The sequence below is a fragment of the Phodopus roborovskii genome, unplaced genomic scaffold (assembly GCF_943737965.1).
Source record: "Phodopus roborovskii unplaced genomic scaffold, PHOROB, whole genome shotgun sequence".
NCBI lineage: Eukaryota > Metazoa > Chordata > Mammalia > Rodentia > Cricetidae > Phodopus > Phodopus roborovskii.
In genome coordinates, this window is record NW_026125167.1 from 176,192 (window position 1) to 197,720 (window position 21,529).

The 21,529-nt window shown below is 37.1% G+C and overlaps 1 protein-coding gene across 1 annotated transcript in view; it reads right to left on the reverse strand.

Annotated features, from left to right (window-relative positions):
* LOC127226405 (doublecortin domain-containing protein 1-like) overlaps nucleotides 1–21,238 on the reverse strand; it is a gene marked incomplete at its 3' end in the record, with an annotated part of 193,071 nt that extends 171,833 nt beyond the window's left edge. The window contains exons 1-2 of the mRNA XM_051190417.1: nucleotides 21,040–21,238; nucleotides 6,599–6,692 (exon numbers count right to left, since the gene is read on the reverse strand). Coding sequence (XP_051046374.1) covers nucleotides 6,599–6,692; nucleotides 21,040–21,195 — 250 coding nt within the window. The remainder of the gene's footprint in view (nucleotides 1–6,598; nucleotides 6,693–21,039) is intronic.
* Between the last annotated feature and the right edge of the window lie 291 nt (nucleotides 21,239–21,529).

Below are 21,529 nucleotides of genomic sequence, written 5' to 3' on the forward strand. Positions count from 1 at the left end.
AGCTACAGTGATCCAACTTGACTCTAAATACATTTATCACAAACGTGTCATGATTTTAAACCACATAAACCCAAAGTATGGCTCATGGATAGAGAGGTAGATTTATTCTAAAAAGAGCATTCTATATCTACTTCATTTAAGAAAAGAAATTGTGACATATTGAGAAGTTAGATTTAAAGAAGCCAATATGGAAGTAAAATGGACTGAAGGTAACTTTCATTGTTATGATAAAAAACAGTGCATGCATGACAACAAACTGAAAGAAAGCTGTTCAGATGGAGGAGAGCTCCTTGAATCAACCAGAAGTAGGTGGCAAATGAAACCCCAACCCACCTCTATTTGTACACCCATTCACACACACACACACACACACACACACAACAATTAAAGAAATAGAGGACTACATTTAAGACAGAGTATGGGATGCATAGGAAGGGCTGGAGGGGGAAATTTAAGTAATCACATCTTAATTCTTTTTTTTTTTTTTTTAATTTACAAAGGAGAGACAAATAGATCCATAAAGGCAATACAAACTTCTCTTAAATAGAAGTGTGTATGTGTGTGTGTGTGTGGGGGGTTTACTAAATCAAATGCACTAACTGAGGCCTAGCCAAGGACTCAAGATTAGTCCTTGGAAAGCAGCCTGAGTCCTTCTCCAGAAGAAGCCAAATATTAAATACTGTGAGGCATTCATGTTACAGACAAGTTATATACCAGTGATTGGGACTCTCTTGTGTGAACAGGATGCAAAAAAAAAAAAAAAAAAAAAAAAAAAGCATCACAAAAACTCAGGTCCTAAGACAAAGGAAGACAAAGGTCAGATAAACCATGCCACAGAGAACCAGGAGGGTAATAATAGATCAAGAACTCTATATCCAAATTAGATATCGGGCTGTGAGAGAAGCCACCCTTGGCAGGATTATTGACCTCAAGGAAGTGAAAATAGTAAGACTGATATGAACAAAAGACACCACTGGCAAGCTTGAAATACATTCTCTTCATATCTCTCACTATGAGAATCACTGCAAGAAAAATCACTCAAGGCCTATGTTAGAATAGTGTAAGCAGGAAGCAGAGTGGAGAAGAATAAGGGACATAACTGTAGCAGAGAATACTAACCCCAAACACTTCTGAAAAGAATGGGTATATGAAATACTGCATGAAAATACACTGAGCCAAAATATTAACTCAAGCCAGACACACTGAACAACTGAGGAGATGCCATACTTAAAGAGGAGAAGGCAGTGAAGTTAGTCCTCACCAAGACCCCAGAGAACAAGAGCCTAGAAACACAAATAGTGGTTTCAGTTCAAAATTCCACCTGATGTTTTTGTTAGACCAGACATGATTGTGACTATAAGGAGGACCCATGACGGCAACATGGGTTCCTTGAGTTTTAATAATTCCTTAAGCAGAGACTCTTGTGGCAGTTGTTAGGACACAGTTGTGAAAATGGTGTTTCTGAAACAAACTGGGCATTTTGCCACCAGGCAAGAACCGCTCTGAGTTCAGCATGGGTCTAGAATTAGTGAACAAGACAAAAATGAGCATTAAGATGTGAGGAACATCTCACAAAAGAGAACAGAGCCTCAACCACACTGGGGTGACTACCCAGGCAAACTTCCAAATGTTGCAAGCACACAGCACTCTCAGTCCCATTTGAGAATAAGAATTTTGATAGTAATGATGATTTTTAAAAAACAAGTCTTATACAATGCTGCTTTAAGAAATTTATGTATAATTTATTTAATCCCCAAAGCAACCTATGAAAATATTTACTGTAATTCATTTTACAAATAAGGAAACTGATCTCAAAGATGCTAATTAACCATCTGATATAAACTGTTTTTATATATACTTCATATACTTTTATATACTTTATACACTAAATAAACAGTTTACTGATACAAACTGGATTTTCAACTAAAATGAAGGCACTTCACCATACTGGGTCCAGCCGCAGTAGTATGAGATGGGGGTCAGGGTATATTAGTCAATTTTTTCCTGGAGATGCTGTACATTTATCAAGTCATAAACCATGTCCTAAAAAGAAAAGCTTCCCAAAGTATATCTCAGGCCATAGACTCTGACCAGCTATGGGGATTGATTGTCATCTTGGCAAGACAGACAAACAGAATATTTCCTCAGCTCGACACTCTTTCATTTAGAGTTTGCTATGTTCTTGGGGTTTGAATTGTGCTAATTGTTGGGCCTAGAAACATAATCTTGGATGAAATGTCCATAGTTTCTTGAACTAGGTTCTGTTCTGAATGTGATGGGTATGATACTGATGTTCTAATTATTTTGTTTGGTGAGATGATAAGGGTCTGTAAAGGTTGGTGTAGACCTAAATAAACTTCTCAGAGCCTAAATGATGGCACCCATTCCAGGAACCCTGAAACTGACTCCTTGGGGAATTCCATCAGAAATACAGCATCAAGGGAACATCTAGATGATAGCACAGCAAGGGAAAATGAAGACCTTCACATTCTTTGCGCTTTAACTTCAGGAGTTGGACATGCTACTGAATTTCACTCACAAAGGTAACTTGATCCTGGAATCCACTTGTCTTGACTTGAATAGTTTACATTCTTTTGGAATTTTTATCTTTAAATTCTAATCTTTCTATAAAAAGTTGGTGTTTGTGCTCCCTACATGGTGTGCCTGTAATCCCACCACTGGAGAGGTAGAATAGGTGGACCCTGGGACTTGCTGGCTACTGTTTAGATTACTGCATTCCAGGTGAAATAAGAGACGCTGCTTTAAAACCTAATATAGATGGCAACTGAGGAAGACACCCAAAGCTGACCTCCTGTCTACACACATGTATGAACTTACACACATACATAACCATGGGCATAAATAAATAGGCACATGTTAAATAAAGAAGTCACAACATAGCTCTTTTGGATATTGTCACTGGATAATAGGCAGTGAGCATTTTGTTTGCCATAGAATGGCCTTGGACTTTCTTAGTTGATACACTCTTCTGACTCTTTTCAGAACCACTGGAGTAAGGTCTACACTACCCACCATGGTCTAGAATGGTCCTCAAGAAAGCAGAGATGTTTAAAAAGACACCCCCATAAAGGTTATAAGGGACTGGTGACCTTGGCCTTGTTCTTGATGGAAGAGTGGCTTTTCTGGCTCATCGAAATGTAATAACTTGCCAGTGTAGTTAAAAAAATTAAAAACAAAAATTGGAGACAGTTAGCCAGAATGGGAATGCCATGTTATTAAATACACAACCAAAGAGACACTAGAGGGATGAAATGAAGAGAAGATTCAGCAGCTAAAAGCACCGGGTGCTCTTACAGAGGACCTGGGATTGATCACCAGCATCCACAGAACAGCTTGAAAACATCTGTGCCTTCAGTCTCAGGGGCGTTGATGTCCTCTTCTGTACCTCTTGAACACCAGGCATGCACATGGCACACAGACTTTTTTTTAAGAGAGAAAGAGAGAGAGAGAGAGAGAGAGACTAAGGTCTACAAGACCAAGATGGGTAAAAGGACTTCCTACTTAGTCTGACAGCCCAGGCTCAATGTCTCAGGACCATATGTTAGAAAGAATCAACTACTACAATTACATTCTGATCTCCACATGATCACAAGCACACAGACACACATACAAATTAATTAATTAAAAATTGTTTAAAGGGACAGTGTGTACTTTCAAATGCATGTATGACGCAAATAGCTCAAAATTGACTAGTTAATTGGAGGAGTGATTCAAACGATACACAAGGTTAGCTGGCAAATGTACTTTTCCCTAAGCAAAGAGCCCTCATCTTAATGGCTGTGCCTTATAAAGCCGTACACTGGCCTTGCTCTCTTTAATGTGGGAGTTTGGCTTCCTCCTGTGCCTCCACTTGTTTGCACTGTCTCCTAGTCCATTTTCTGTGCATCTAGCATTCTCTATCTATAGCATACTCTGAGATGCCTGGCCAGGACTGTCAGGTTACTACCAAAGTTAATGGCTATTATTCAGTTAATGACCTGGTTTTAAAGGTAGAAAGATTTGGAAAATCCATTCCTCTTGATGCATTGTTGTTAGCTCTGTTACCCTGACAAGATATCAGCATGTTATGTTCATATTGATTACCTCAGAAACATAGCATCTCTATGAAGTAAATAATTTCTTTCTTGTGTTGAAAGGATAGATCTATACAGAAAACACAACTAAAGGACTGCTGTTGGTATATGGTTTCCTTTTTTATTTCCTTATTTCAAATTTCTTTCATACAATATATTTCAATCATATTTTGCCCTTCCTCAACTGCTCTCAGATGCCAGATCCTCCTACCTCCCTAAACTACCAAACTTCATATCCCCCTCTCTTTCTCTCTCTCCTCTCTCTCAACAAATACCAAAACTAACTGAAAAATGACAAAAAGTTCCAAAATGAAACAAGCCCCCCTCCCCCACACACAAAGCAAACAAATAGAACAAATCAAAACAAACAACATGAAAAACAAAACAAAACAAACAAGCAAACAAAAACTATGGAGTTCATTTTGTGTGGACCAATTATCCCCCAGCACGAGACCTGCCATGGAGTGATATACCTATCCAGTGACATAGTGACATTCCACTGGAGAAAATTTGATGCCCCCTTTGACAACAGGTATCATTAGTTATTGGTTAAGGGTGGAACCACATTTTCACATCCCCCTTTCATTGCTAGGACTCCATGTTATTTAACTATTTTCAGTGAAATCCTTGTGGTTTAGACACATAACCACAAAAGCAATTTGTAAATCACGTGAGCTATTTTAAAGTTTCACTAGCTGTGACAATGTATAAATACTTTTATGTCATGACAAATGTGCTTATTTCCCATAACACAGGAGGAATGTTTGAAAGTATACATACTTCTATAGTAGAAATAGGAGGCACCAGTAAAGACAACTACACTGCTAATCTTTTTTCCCCCATGTTTTATTTTTTGATTTCATTTTACCTTCCAACCACAATTCTCCCTCCCACCCTCCTTCACCACCCCCTAGTCTACCCCCAGTCCACTTTTCCTCATGGGTAAGAGATCCCATGAGGAGTCAACATAGACTGGTACAATAGGTTGGGGCAGGGCCCAGCTCTCCTCCCATGCTTTAAGACTGGGCATGGCATCCCACCACAGGGAGTGGGCTCTACCAAGTTCATGTACTGGGATTATATAGTAGTCCTACTGCTCTGAGCACGGCATCTCACCCTAAGGAATGGGCTCTAATAAGCTAGTTTATGTACCAGGTTTGTGTGGGGTCCTACTGCCAGGGGCCCCTCTGATAGTCTAAGTTTCACAACTGCCTCCCACAAAAGGAGGGGCCTAGTTCAGTCCCCTGGTGCCTCCACAGTTGTGGGTCTAGAGTTCATGAGTTTTCATGAATTTGGTTCAGCTGCCTCTGTAGATTTCTCCATTATGATTTTGACCTCCCTTGCTCATATGTTCCATCTTTTGAGAGAGACCAGCTATGAACGTAATATTACACCTTATTAGCTGACTTTCTGATCTGGTGTAAAGTCAACAACAACAAAAAAAAATCCATAGGAAGTAAGAGTATTTGTATTTGTTTATTTAAACTAGGAGTTACCTTTTACATAATATTTGACCATCCCTATGTCAAGGTTTGGAAGATAATCAACAGGAAGATGAGGGACTCCCATCAGTCAATGCACAGCATCATAGTTAACAAAGAAAAACAAATTTTAGAATCTAATATTAAGTAACTAGGAGAGCTACAGGCTGGAGGTTCCTCCAATTGGATTAGGCTAAGTATTTTAAATCCGATGTTAGTGGCTGCATGAGCTAATCTCAGCCGACATAAGCTTGTATGTAAAAGCACAAAGTGAGGCATGCATTAAAATATGATAACAGCACACTTCTGGAGCCCATGAAGTATGAGCATACATTTCAAAGCCTCTGGCAGCCAGGAGGCAGCAGGCTCAGTCACTACTTCACTATTTGGGTCAGGAAATCTTGTCTTTTAAGACCATGTCCTGACTAGGGTCAAACTTGTGCCACTTCTGCCTCAGCCTGCCTTGAATGCTGTAGAGAAGCAATTTTGTTACACCACACACGGAAAGGAAATAGACTCAAATTCGTACATTTAAATCCTTCCTCTTAACCAAGATAAGAGGGATAACCTCTAGAGATTGTCCTTCCCTTTCTCTCTGCCTCCATCCCTCACCCTCTCAAGCTCCCCCCACCGCTTCCTCTGGGAATTGAACCCACAGCCTTGTACACACTGGGCAAGCACTCTGCCACTGAGCCACACCCTGAGCCCCAATGATTTGTCTTAGAGAGGCCAATAATTGCTTACTTACTTACAGTTCACTAAATTTAAAATACTCAGCTTTAAAAATAACTTAAAGTTATGGCAAAAGAAAAAAATTATTCTTATAATCCTGGCATCTCTTGAAAGGTATTTTTACACTGTACATATTACACACAGTGCCCCTTTGCATTATAATTGTACTAACTGTTTATTAGTGCTAAAATTAAATCCTTGCTTTTTCTTCTCTATAAAATGCTTAAAGGGAAAATTATATAAATTTCTTTCAAAATTGTATCGCAGGAGTTACAAATATTTGCCACTTACCTTTTGAAATATCTTCAACTTTTCTACCATTCATGTCATACATATATCTGGCTGGTGAATCTAGATTCATTTTCATTGTGCAGACATCTAAAACCTATACAGGGTAAAATAATTTATTATATTAATCTCTGGTTAAATGGAATATACATTTAAATAATTTCTATACAGTTAGTACAATTATAATGCAAAATAAAATTTATTGATTTCTAAAACACTCTTAACATATGAAACTGTTAATTTTTAAAAGTATACAGAAGTATTAAAAAAGAATGAAGAAAGGAAGGAGGAAGAAAGGGAGAAATGAAGGGAGAGAAGCAGGAAGGCAGAATGGGAAAGAAAAGGGGGGAAGAAGGAAATAAGGGAGCTAGGGCACCTTGCAGACAACAGACTGTTGAGCTACTATTTGATAGACTGAACATTGGAGGCCCAAGGGATGTTTACATCATTCTTGATGCCTTGCATGCTCACCATTTACTTATTCTACAATGGGAAAGTGCTACTTTTTATCTCTTACATTCTTTCTAGAATCATATTCAAGCCCACCACCTGTCCTCACTGAAGTCACTCTTCCTTGTTCACTTTTTCACAGAAGTCTAGCTCTGAGTGGATCTTGCTGTCCTTGTCATATCGTATTGATAAGCCTCCTGCCACTAAAGAAAGCCACAAAGCTGAACATAGCAGCATGATTACAGCCCTCGTATCCTTCTTGGTCCACAAGCACTGCTCAGTTACTGCGGTTTCATCGGTATCTCTCTCACTTTACACAGTGTATGCTTTTCCATCACCCATCTATCATCTCCATCAAGTTTCCCTCTCTCCATCCTCTTCTACAGAGAAAAGACTGAAGCCTTACCTTCATGTCACAAAAACTACAAGCATAGCTCCTTAGCCACATCTTTCTCTCTCTCTCTCTACCTCTCTCTCTTCTCTCTCTCTCTCTCTCTCTCTCTCACTCACTCACTCACTCACTCTCAAGCCATTCTTTCTAGCTTTCATTTTACCAAATAAAGTTTTCTCAGAGATTACCAATGAGAATGGCCCAGGTGGTGGCAGAGCATGCTTTTCATCCCAGAGCTTAGGAGGCAGAGGCAGGTGAATCTTTGCGAGATGGAGGCCAGTCTGGTCTAAAATGAGTACTGGGGCAGCCAAAGCTGTTACACAAGAAAACCTGAGCTGTTATATATAAAGAAATCCTGTCTTGAAAAACAAAAAACACAAAACAAAACAAAAACCAAGCAAACAAAAACAACACCAAAAAACAAAACAAACAAACAAACAAACAAAACCAAAGAGATTGTCATTGAGGATAAGGATATTTCTTACCTCTAGTTTTGTGTGTGTGTGTGTGTGTGTGTGTGTGTGTGTGTGTGTGTGTGTGTTTAGTTAGAAGCATCATTTAATTGCTTTCTCTTCCTAAACACTATTTCTTCTACTTCTTTCTGTAAGCTTGTGAATCTTGTCTTCTCAAGAGTTTTTCAAAATAAGCCCTAGGCCTCTTTCTTTCTGGCTTAACTTTTTCTCCTAAGGCATTCTTAAGACAGAGCCCTAAAATTTCATCTTCTATTTGTATACTAGCAACTCCCAAACAGATATACCCACCCTGAGACTGTCTTTTAAGCTCTAGGCTGTGTAATATCTACTCATTATCTCTGCCTATGTGAAATAGGCTCCAGGGTCAACCTATCCAATACTGAATATTATTCTTCCTTTGAGACTAGTACTCTAGAATTCCCTTGCTCTAGGGAAAGGAAACTGTCTATCCAGAGCTACAAGCTAGAAGCCTAAAAACTATCCTCCCAGTCCATGACATCTTGTTGTTCCTCATGCCACATATCCATGCCATCACAAGCCTTGTCATTTCTCATTTTCTAAAACTCATACAAGTCCATATAGATTTTCCATATTAACTTGAACATCCTTGTGCTATTGTTAGAATCCTTACAAAAGTTAGCTAATAGTTGTCTGCATCTACTTTGATGCACTCAATTCATTCTCTCCCAAATATTAAAGTCATCTACTCAAAATCATAAACCATTACTTTTCTAACTCAAATCCTTTAAATGACTCTTCGAGGCTTTCAGATGACAAGGAAGAAAAAGTCTGTAAGCTTCTTATAAAGTCACACTCCCTCTTTATATGCTGCTAGTCTAAACACAAGATATCACACTTAAGGACTTGCTTGTGATCTGACCGGTTTTTGAGGCTTTGCTCTAATAAACATATTATTTCCTTGAGGGACTCCCAAAATGGCTAATCAGAGGTAGAACACGGTTGAAAGAAACACATTACTAGGGACATGTGCTTGGAGCTGTTATCGAGTCCCTTTCTGTATTAACTTCCTTCAGTTTTCTGTTTTCATTAGGAAAATATTTATCTGGCATCTCCCCACACTGAATAACATTCATCTTGCAAATATCTTCCAAGCTTTATACTACCTAATACATATTCAATATTTCACCTGCCACATGCTCCCAGTTCCATGTTGTTCTGCCTGACTGTGGAGCTAGAAATAACAACAGACTGTGAACTAAAACAACCCTTTCTCTCATCAGGTTATTTATGTCAGTTTTATGTCACAGTGACGCAGCCTGACTGAAATGTTCAATAACCTTCCTACTCCCCAAGTGCATCTTGCTCAGTCTGCCCTGGAGCCCTTTTGTGTGCTGTGTTCTCTGATGTTTTTTTCTTATCTCAGAAGCTTTCCCTGAACCACCAGTCTACATTTAATATCTATTTTTACAAATGTCTCTGTCCATCTCTAAAGCATGAGGACAGCAATGGGGTTAATTTGGTTCATCACTATATCCTGGGCATGTGGGAAACCTCAGTAGTCTTAAAAACATTTTGGACAAATGAATGAATGGAATTTGATATCCATTATTCCTAATTCAACTCATTTTATCCCTAATCTTGTGTTTTTTATAAAGATCCTACTAAATGCTGTTTATACAGTTTCTGACATTTTTATAAAGTTATGCTAAAGGTAAAGCATAATTCCTGAGGAGGTTTTTTTATTCAGATAAACTATTCTTTTCAGCGCCAGTGCACAGAAGGAAATAAGGTAAGAAGGTATCTTCACATTTACAGCAATGCTGTTGCTTTCTGACTCAGTAACATTATCTGCCACATCCTCAATATACAGTACAAATTTTCTTTAGGGATTCACTCTTGCACTTCTGACTCGATTTGAGGCAAGGGAGGTGGCAATTATCTTGACTGGTCAGACTTACCATGTTGCAGTGCTGTGCTCACTGACAATGAATGGGTTGGGTTTGGAAACACAATCCATATTGGTCCAAGAAGGCCTGAGAAAAGACTTCTTCAATAAAGGTTTGTTCGTCTATAAGGAGGGTCGTTCTTTCCTCTGTCCTGACATAACTGCACTTAGCTGCACAACAGTCATTTTATTGCCACAAAACTACAGAGTAGCAAGACCCAGACTGGAATCCCATCACTTCATGTGCAGAGTGGCCCTACCTCTGGATTTCTTAGTTTCTTTTTACTCATATCTGTTTGAATAAGGATTCTCTGCTGTTTGACACTAGAGTCACATACCTGTTAGAAAACAACTTGAGGAAAGGATGTATGTTTCTCAGATGATGAGAACTGATGTGTACTAACTCAATACATATTTATCCAGCAAACAGATTACAACAGCATTACTGTGTGAACTTATGCTTATCATTTAATTATTTAATTAGGAACCCAGGGAAGAATTTAGAATAAATTTAGCAGGCAGAAAACTGTGAAGATGAATGGATAATTATGAAATTAATTCTTTGAATTACTAAAAATATTTCACCTTTTGCAATTACTTGCACATACTCTGTGGAAAAGAACTCCCATTTATCATGAATCTTTTGAGAGATCTGTTTCTACAGAATTTTTCTGATGACTGAAAGACTATCAACATATTAGAAATTTAAAAAAAAAAAAAACTAAATGCAAGCAGTAGATTAAACCTCTGCTGAGAACCATGTTTTACTAGTTAGATTCAGAATTATCATCGATAGTTTAACCTGAAGATCCTAGGATGCTAGGTTTGCATCCATTATATGAAGTAAATTGAATATATTGTTTTGGATAAATCCTGGGGGCACATTTGCTCAACTGTTCTTCATCTTATTCTCATTAAGGCAGGTGACAGACATACAATGAGATATAATTATTTGCTCTCGCTGGTAATGAACATGATTCTGATTTGTAAGAATAACAATTTCTTATCAAATAAAAATGTTGTTATGATATTTTATGTTAAAATACAAATGAGAAGAAGATAATGGAGAGACTTTAATCTATGAACACATACTCCTTGCTTTATTCTTTTAAAATTTTTTTATTTATTTATTTTAGCTGGGCATGGTGGCACACTCCTTTAACGCCAACACTCAGGAGGCAGAGGCAGATAGATCTCTGATTTTGAGGCCAGCCTGGTCTACATAGTGAGTTCCAGAACAGCTAGAGTGATTACACAGAGAAACCATGTCCTGAAGATGAAAACAATAAAATGAAATAGTCATGTGATGGTGGTGCTTGCCTTTAATCCCAACACTTGGGATCTCTGTGAGTTTGAGGCCAGTCTGATCTACAGAAGTTCCAAGATAACCAAGGCTACATAGAGAAAATCGATCTTGAAAAACAAAACAAAGAACAAGTAAATAAATAAAATAAAAATTGTTTTAAAATTTTAAGTATATGGGTGTCTTGCCTACATGTATATCTTCATACAACGTGTATGATTCCTGCCCATGAGCAAGAAGAGGCATTGGAACCCCTGGAACTAGGGTTTTAGACAGTTGTGATATGTCACATTGGTACTCTGGAAGACAACCAGATTTTAACCACTAAACCATCTCTCCATCACTATTTTGTAACAGGCTTTCCTTTTTTTGGCCACCAACCAGCTCTCAAATCATGACATGGAAACTTATTAATTATGAATGTTTAGCCTAGCTTAGGCTCATTCCTGGCTAGCTCTTTTAATGTAAATTAACCTGTTTCTCTTTATCTACCTTTTTTCCTAGGGACGTTTTACCTTTTATTTTCTGTGTTTCCTCCTTTTCCTGCTTCTGTGTTTGTCGGGCTTGCAGCTACCTGGCTGGCTAACCCTCTCTCCTTTGTTCTCATCTTTCTTCTTCCTCTTCTTCTTTTTGAGTCTACATTCCTCAATAAGAACCTTTCTAGAGCCTTTCATAGAAGGTAAATTAGGCATAAAACTTGGAACTCACCAAGATAAGATTAATTGTGGAGTATTTTCTTTGAATGTGCCAACATGAATGGACTGGATATTATAATTCTTACCTGATAATTGTTCATATTGTATATAGTTTTACTATGTTAGAGTTAAAACCCCTTCCTTTTTATTTAGACAAAAGGATGAAATGTTGCAAGATATTTGACTACACTGTGTAAAGATATGCCACTGTGATTAGTTTATTAAAAAGCTAAATGGCCAATAGCAAGGCAGGAGGTATAGCAGGGACTTTTGAACAGAGAGAGCTCTGGGAAGAAGGAAGGCAAAGTTGCCAGTTAGACATGGAGGAAGTAGGATGGGCAAGATGCAGATAAGGTAATGAATACATGGAAGAATGAAAATGTTAAAATAAGGGTTAATTTAAGTTACAAGAGTTAATTAGAAACAAGCCTAAGCTAAGGCAGAGTTTGCATAATTAATAAGTCTCCATGTTGTTTTTTGTGACCTGGAAGTCCAAAGAAAAGTCCAGCTATACTTCCTAAAATATATACATATGTGAAGGTAATCTAAACAGAATTGCCAAATAATGGGGATGATAAAGCTCCAACTGGAGATCTCTCATCACAAATGAACTTCCAATTCAAGGAATGGATCATATTTAATCCATATGTTGGACAAAGGAAACCCCAAAACTATCCAGGTTTTGCCTATTGATTACTCTCAAAAACTGATGGTAAAGTCCTATTGCTGAAGCCAAAGCCTACACAACTCACTCATCATGGAGTAGTCAAGCTGGTGCCTACACAGAGCATTCCACCCCTACTGACTAGTGTTCATAATTCTGTAAGGCACTCTGCAAGTTGCCAAGGAAGAATGATAAACACTAACTGAGCTACAAACCCTTTGCTCTACAATGGTGTCCTGCATGCAAGATGTACTAGGCTAATAGTGCCACAAAGCTTGTGGGACTAACCAACAAATATCTAATTGGATTTAAGAGCCACTCCATGAGATGGAGTCCATCCCCAACACTGCTTGGGTGGCCAAGAACTTAAGACTAAATAGAATGAGAAACCATGGAACACTCGGTCCTAAATGGGATGTCTCCATCAATTTCCTCTCTTCACAGCTCAGGGGACTCTGCATATTATAAGAGCTAGAAGAAATTGAAAACACCAAGGAAACAAGGCCTTCTAAACATGGCAGAACCTATGAACATATGAACTCACAGAGAATGTGACAACATGCACAAGGCTTACAAGGATCTGGGCCTGATGAAGTCTCAGTGCTGAGCAGGCAAGTGGGCACAGGCCCATATCCCTAACCCAGAAGCTATCTCCTATTGATAACTGCTCACAAAGGAAAAATTAGTTTTCTCTAATGGAGCCTCACTGGCTATATAGGCTACTCTTAGGGCAAGGACCCATGCCCAGCAGGAGATAACCAACATAAATCAAACTCTCTCTCTCTCTCTCTCTCTCTCTCTCTCTCTCTCTCTCTCTCTCTCTCTCTCTCTTCTCTCCTCTCCTCTCTGCTCTCTGCAAGCTTTAAAAGTCTATAGCTCTTTTGGGAGGGGTGAACCTCATGAGACTCAGCTTTAACCTAGATGGACTGTTGATGAAGCCAGGTGTGGGGTTTGTGCAAGCGGACACTGTTACTACAAGTCCATGGGTCTCCTTCCCATCTTCCAGCACTTACATTCTTGCAACTCCCTCTTCTGTTGTGTCCCCTGAGCCTTTTCATTAACTCTGTTTTCAGCTACCATTTCTTTTCACATACTATTCATATTTTTCTTTAACTCATTAATCAAATTTATAATAGGTTTTGGTGAATCTTCTGTTAACTCTTTTCAGTGTCAACTTCTACTGATTTACATTTCTCTTGGATACCTCTACCTGTTTTAGGAGCTTCATGACTGCCCTAAAGGTTCGGTAAGATCTTTCTTTTCCAGATGGTCAGTGAGCTAACATCTCCTTACCTGCATGTGACCCCATAGTGTTTCCTTTTTCATCCCATTAGCTGTCCTCTCTCTGGTTACTGTGGAGTTCAAACTACAGGTGAGCAGCCTAATAGTCACACGTAGAAGCAGAAACCAATGTACATTTTATCAACTCTTCTCCAGATAGGGTAACTCTTTCCTGGCTACTCTGCTCTGAACACTTCCAGCCACTTCTGCCTCAAGAACTTTGATGTCTGCTTTTTAGCTCACAGGCATCTCTGCACCTTTCTTGGATTCTCCCTCTCTAGGATGATCTGAAAACTACTCAAATTCAGTGGTGGAGTAAAGTGTAAGATACACTTTCATTTCCTCCATTCTCTTAGGAATTACATCTGCTGTTTACTATTTCCTAATATCTAACATAATTACCAGTTTGTCCCCCTTCTCAATGGTTTAGAAGGAGATAAATTCCCTAACACTAGCTTCTCCATTTGACTGAGAATAGATGTCTTCTGGTTTTGTTTTCAATGATTATGTTATGCCATTTTAAAAATAAGGGCACATTTGAGAACAAAATATAGGAAGACGTGAATCTATACTAGTTTCAAATAACAAAAATTCACTTTAAAAATAAGTGATAGTTGTGAGCCCAACATGACTTATTTCCAAAATTTGACCTAAAAGTTGTCTTGTAGAAAATCAAGGTAGTTTTGTATTTTTATAAGTTACCAGGAGAAAAATATAAGTGGCATTTATAATGGCGATCTGAAGTGAAAATCATCAGGGCCATCTTGCAACAGAAGCTCTGGTTTATAACAGCAGAGGGAAGCTTTGAGTGGTCAGTGCATCCCTTACTCTGACACTAGAGAATAATTTCTGGTTCTAACTGTTTCAACTGTGGGTAGCAGTTAAATAGTTCAATCTCTGTGTTTCAAGGTGTATGACTGGATGACTTCATTCAATTCTGAGACTTTATTATCTAGAAGCCAGGTAAAAGTCATCAAGAAACTTTAGTGATTGGGTACATATGGAGGCTAATTGAAGAAACCCTTTAATCATCATATTTATGCTAATGTTATTAGACCTAAAAATGTATCAAATACATAAAATCCACATAAAATAAAATACAAGAAAAGGAAAGAAATAAATTTTGTCTGTTCAAATTTAATACATTGTTTGATTGCACTGCCCATAGTTAATATTGATTGTCCTTTGCTACAACCAATAAACCAAATAAATATTCAAAATGGAAATCCTTATTTATTTCTATCTCATACATAGTGTGAATTCTACAAAAAAATCTAATAATAATTACCTAAAGCATTCTAAAAATTCTAATTACATAATTCTCAAATTTCACATTAAATAAGAAAAGACATTTGGCTGCTTACAGCCTCTTGGGAATAAAATGTTATCAAATTCTATATTTAAAAATATGCCATCATATTTTTAAATCAGACTTTAACCCCCTAAAGTAAAAAAAAAAACATACATTTTAAAATAATAACTAGTGTTGATAAAAATTTTCACAAATCTCATTAAAAACTCTTAGGGAACTTCCAGTACACTAAGTATGCATGACCTCTCCTGTCGGAACCCATGTTCAGCATCCTTAATCAAATTTTGTTACCCCAGGTGCTTCCTTTTGAATCTTTCTCAATACCCTATAAATTATTTTACCAATACTTTTGGGAAACTGCTCATACAACCACTGCTTTATATGTGGGAATATTGTGCAATCATATTATTATATTTTTAATTGAATCAGGCCTTTCTTAAATTTAATTTTTTCCTTAAGGTTTTATTTGTTTAAATTTATTGAATTATTTTCAAATTAATTAGTGCTGAAAACAACAGAAGTCAGGACTTCCCTGTGGCTTAAAGACATCTCATAAATCCTATGATTTACATCATGACATAAATAAGTATTTGCTTAAATATTTACATGAACATTCAGTGATAACATGGAAGAGTAACTAATGAAATGTTTGCGTCTGAATGAATACAAGACCATATCGCTATTTTCTAAAGCATATTTCCTATACATAGATGACATTTTCTGAAAACCTGCAGGTGATTTCAATTCCTGATTTCTGAACTATGGATTCATGCTAATCTAGCAACCTGATGTTTTACTTCCTATGGTCTTTATTATTATTTTCCCTTTCCTACAACAAACAATGTAAGAAGCAGAGAAAACTAAGAAAGAACAGTATGAAAATTCCATATTTTCACACAAAGACCTAAGAGATGTTTGGGGAAAACAATGTTATACAGATCTATTAAACAGCTTATATCAAAATAACAGTCTCATGGTACCCACTAATTAAAAACAAAAACATTGAAAACCAATGGAAGGAGAGAGTTCTTAAGTTTTAGTGGTTCTGGGACTCATTTAAAGATATTTGTGAATATTTACATTTCCCAGTTCCATGCCAAAGACGTTCTCAACTCAACAGGCTTAGAGTGGAATGAATTCCATACACAAAACCCAGACAATTCTGTTGCAGATATTTTGCATGCCATGAGAACAATGCTTGTAGGAAGTGTGGCAGAAGGAGTTATTCTCTTCTTATTCAATTAATGTTATTTTTTTTTTTTTACATTAGTATGTGCAAGTACCAAGAGACTCTCCAAAAACTACCACGTGTAATAAAACAAGATTATTGAAATGACTTTTTATTTTAAAATCTATTGTAAATATCAAATAAAAGATCAACATTTAGCCTCTTTTCTTTAAATAAAATGAACATAACTTAGTAGTGAATAATTCAGAAAAAAATGAAACTTGAGCCACAAAACTGAACTGGGTTTGCATTTCAGAACTTCTGACTCAGAATATTGACAAATCAGGACTTGAAAAACTTGGGTTAAATCAGATGGATTCCATGAAAACAACTACATCCTAAATTCTATTGCCTTCCATTAAGCCAAGCCTTCCAGAAGCTACTCTTTTGCATCAGAAAAGAAAGGGAGTCTTTCTCTGAGGAGTAATTCAGAAAACTTGGGAATCTGGTGTACCAGGGAGAGCCAGGAGTGAAGGTAGTTTATGAAACAAAGGGGATTAATTGTAAGTACTTAAGCCACACATAATCTCCTCCACTTGATTACTGGCAGTCTGTCAGTGAAAGAGACAGTGGCCTACAGACAATGACAATTAAGTACCTCATCCCAAAGAAAAATCAAAGTCCAGAAAACCCATTCCTTAAGATCCTGTAAAGTCTTCAAGGAGGCCCATTCCTTAGAAACATATTTGTGTCCACTAGAAATTTCACCCATTTTTGAGTACTTCCCTTTTAATTACTGATGGAGGATTAATTCATATTTAATGAAAGTCGTAAGCTAATATAAAACAATAATGCGTACTGCAAAAGAGGCTTCCAGAAACTATATAAAGCAGAGGTGGCAATGTGCATCTGTAATTCCAGTTCTTGGCTGGGAATCCTTGGAAACTCAAGGGACATCCAGCCAGGAGTTCACAGTGGCAAACAAGAGAATTGTGTCAAACATGGTAGGTGATGAAGACTAACAAAAGAAGTTGTTATTTGAACTCCACATGCATACACACACACACACACACACACACACACACACACACGAGGGAAGATACCTTAAGGGAATGAGTAGAATATAAGTAAAAGAAAAATAAAGAGGAGTCTACTATGGTGGGAGAGATTAAATCTGTTAGGGAGAGAGAAGAATTGGGGGGATCAGATTCAGGTTGGGGGATTAAGCAAACTGAAGCGAGTATGAAAAAGCCATATGGGAACCTACTATTTTTGAACATATATATATATATATATATATATATATATATATATATATATATATATATGAGAGACTGAAGGAAGTCATTCTGCATGGTAGATAATGCTGTCTGTAGAAGCAGTGACCAACTAAATGAAGTTCCCAGGCCCCTGTGAGGATTCTTAAACAGAGGTTTTCAGGGAAGCCTCAGAGCTTCCCTCAGTTCTCTAAATTGTCCTCTAGAAGTAGAGGATAAGACCACATTGCTGAAGATGTCTCACATCTCAAGTATAAGATATAGAGGAAGCAATCTGGAAAAGAAATCTAAATCTTTCTACTGTCTAGCTTTTGAAGTTCCAGAATGCTCAGCAAGTTTTGGAGGACAAAAGGTATCATTGGTCTCATCTAGATATGAATCTATTGTGCTAGCATGTGGGTAAAAATGTGCCCACTTGTGCAAAACTGACATGATTATTACAGGGATAACTAAATTCCCTCCAATTGGACTTGAAGTCCATACCATGGGAAGGAATTCATGCCTGACACTATAAGTATCTATTAACTTGACATCTGATGACCACAGATTTTAAATTCCTTTATCATCCCATGAATATACACATTTAAAAAAATCTTATAATAATGGGCACTATGTGCTCACTAAATCCTTGCCTAAGAATTCTGTAAGTAATAAATTATGGATTCAAATCTATAGGTAATAATTGTGCTATTCCAGATTTTACTGGAGAATATTATTATATTGCCTTAATTTCAAATTTCTTAATTATGTAACTTCATTAAAAATGAATAGATTTTCTGCTGATTTCCCACCCGTTATTAAAACAGACATTCCCCCTTTGCTGAGCTCACAGAGGTCTTTTCTAAGTTAACAGCCTTATTTTACCACCTGACCTCAGTCATTCCTCTGCATCCTATTTTTATTTCTCCTCCTTAGTTCACATTTATGTAATTTATGAGTAGGGCATGACCCTATGATTATCAAAAGCCCTTTCAAAATGAAAATTTTTACTGAAAAATTACAAGCTAGCTTTAGTTTTTCCTTGCAACATGTTCTTATCCCAAGGCCAGCATTTCATTACCCATAGTTCAACATTTCATTACCCATAGTGTTTTTAACCTCACTCTTTAAATTATATTTAGACAAATATATTACAAACATATTAATGAGTAATGTTCTGTCCCACGAGTTTTATGAATTATGAAATTTCTTTAAATTTCACAAACTATAAGAAAAAGAATTGATTTACTTATCATTTACTTTAAATAATTTGCTCAGTGATGACAAAAAATAGAAGTGACAGTTTTATTTACATACAAACTTTCATCTAAGAACATATACCCTGTAAGAATGATTATTAACCCTTTTTATGACCACAGCATAGAATTATAGACCGAACTGAATTCCAGATTTTTCTCTAATCTAACATCTATCTCTAAGTGTATCTACATTTTAATAATCTAAGAGATATATATCCTTCTTTATTTTTCAGAATCTCTGGGAAAGGGATTACAGTAAACATTATTACTTGAATTTTGACTAATATGCCTGCTTTTACTCATAATCCAAACATGCAGGTAAAAGAAGTAAAGTCCCAACTTCCTATATCCTTGGTAGATGTTTGTCCTAGTTGGTGTTACTATTGCTGTGATAATAAACTTCATTACCAAAGCAACTTGGGGGAAGATAGGGAAATAAATTTGGATTACACTTCCACATCACTGTCCATCGCCAAAGGAAGTCAGGAAGTCAGGACAGGAAATCAAACAAGGAGGAAACTGATGCAGAGGCCATGGAGGAGTGCTGCTCATTGGCTATTGACCATGGCTTGATCAACCTGTTTTTTGTTTTGTTTTGTTTTTGTTTTTGTTTTTTTATAGAACCCAAGACTACCACACTCACAATGGTCTAGACCCTCCACCTATCAATGACTAATTAAGAAATTTCCCTACTGGCTTACCAACAGCCAGATCTTTTTCTCAATGGAGGTTCCCTGCTCTCCAATGACTCTAGCTTTTGTCAAGTTGACATAAAACTAGCAGTCTCTTTAGTGTCTGTGGTTACAAAACAACCATAGAAAAATCATTATCATGATAAAAAACTTCCTAATTCCTAGTTGACCACTCATTTATTTTGAGCAACATCCAAATTAAAACAGTTCCATACAAAAAAAATATCTATACCTAAGACAGACACTTTTGTTGAGTTCATAATAAGGTTTTCTACTAATAAGAAAAATAAAAATAATTTCTATTAGATGTATATTTATGAGTCTTTTTTATTTTTGGTTTTTAAAGATAGGGTTTCCTCTGTGTAACAGTCCTGCCTGTCCTGGAACTTGATCTGTAGACCAGACTGGTCTCAAACTCATAGAGATCTGTCTACCTCTGCATCCATAGAGCTAGGATCACAGGTGCGTGCCACCACTGTCTGGCATATTTGCGAGTCTTAACAAGAAACATTCATTGGGACCTTTCTGGATGCCAGGCATCATACTCCATGCATTACATGAGAGTGATTCTTTATAGCAACTCTGTGAAGGGAGCGATACTGTTTTCCCCTTTTGGGTGATGGAACTGAAGCCCAATGAGAGGCAATAATCTGAGGTCTCATAATCAATGGGAATTAAATCCAGAATGCAAACCTAAACATGATGCTGTGTCCCTGTCTCTAATATATTACTGAACTATAGTTACTATTATTACTAATATTATTAAGGTTGATCAAAAATATCTATCTATAAAATATATCTTAAAAAGTCTCATTAGTTCCCTTGATATTGAAGATGATGTGAGGGGCTGAAGAGATGGTTCAGTGCCTAATGGCAAAGAATGCACTGGCAAAGAGCACTGAGTTTGGGCCCCAACTGCTCACAACTGCCTGTGACTCTAGCTCCAAGTAGTTAATACCTCTGGCCTCCATCAGCACCTGCACACACACACACACACACACACACACACACACACACACAGATGCACACACGCACATGCACACACAGCAAAAAAAAACTTCTAAAAGACATGTGTTCACATAACAAGTAACAAGTCCGAACGCCATTGTTTTTAAGTTTCCTTGATTATTACACAATTTCCCAGGTCTATCTAAATTTGTTTCTTAAACTTAATGAAAATATTTTAAACATAATTTCAGTTATTTCAGATTATTTATACTTTCAAGAAATACACAGTACTTTTAGGTTTTATGCTAAATGAAAGGAGACAGTTTGATATTTGAAGCTATGTTAGGCTAGTTTCAATATGAATATCTTAAAGAATATTGAACCAACTAGAAACATCCTTGTAGCATATGTATAACTAATAAATGGCAAACTATTTTGACCAAGTAAATACCATTGTTTGTTTTGGTAAGGTAATTCATATTGTCAATGCTTTGAACACACTTCTAGATAGTTGGATACCGTCAGTTAATATGTAGAGCCATCTTAATATTTCAGTTTAATGTTTGACATGGTGTTATTTAAAATCAATTTGCTTTGAACATCATAAACTTTGAAATTTGATTAATATTTTAATTTTAGAAGTTACCTTCCTCAATGTTTCCTTTCCCACTGTAATCTCATGCCCATCCTGCCCCATGCCATTCTTAAAGACTAGAATTCGTACTGCAGTCTTCTGAGCAAGTGTCTTCATCCTTCTGGAAAGTGGGGACTTGGTTTTCTGTCTGACATCAGTGGGAAGCATCAACCCATGCACTGTCCAAGTCACTTTCTTCGTTAACAGCAGATGGTCTAGAAGACAGTTTGTGTTTGTTTGTTTGTTAATTCAAGTCAGTATTTGGCATTAGAATTTAAAGATGGACACATGCTTCCCTTCTCCCTCTTTCTATGTCAAACACAATGGCCAGTCTCCATTTAGATGCTGGCTTTCTGAAACGCTACCTCCAGCTTCTCCAGCTACCCACTAGCCGTGACATAAGCTATAGCAAGCTGTCTGCTCTGATCGCCTGCATAAATCATCATTTCTGAAGGGAACAGATGTTCAGGCTATGAAAGAGTAATACCACAATTTAGTCCTA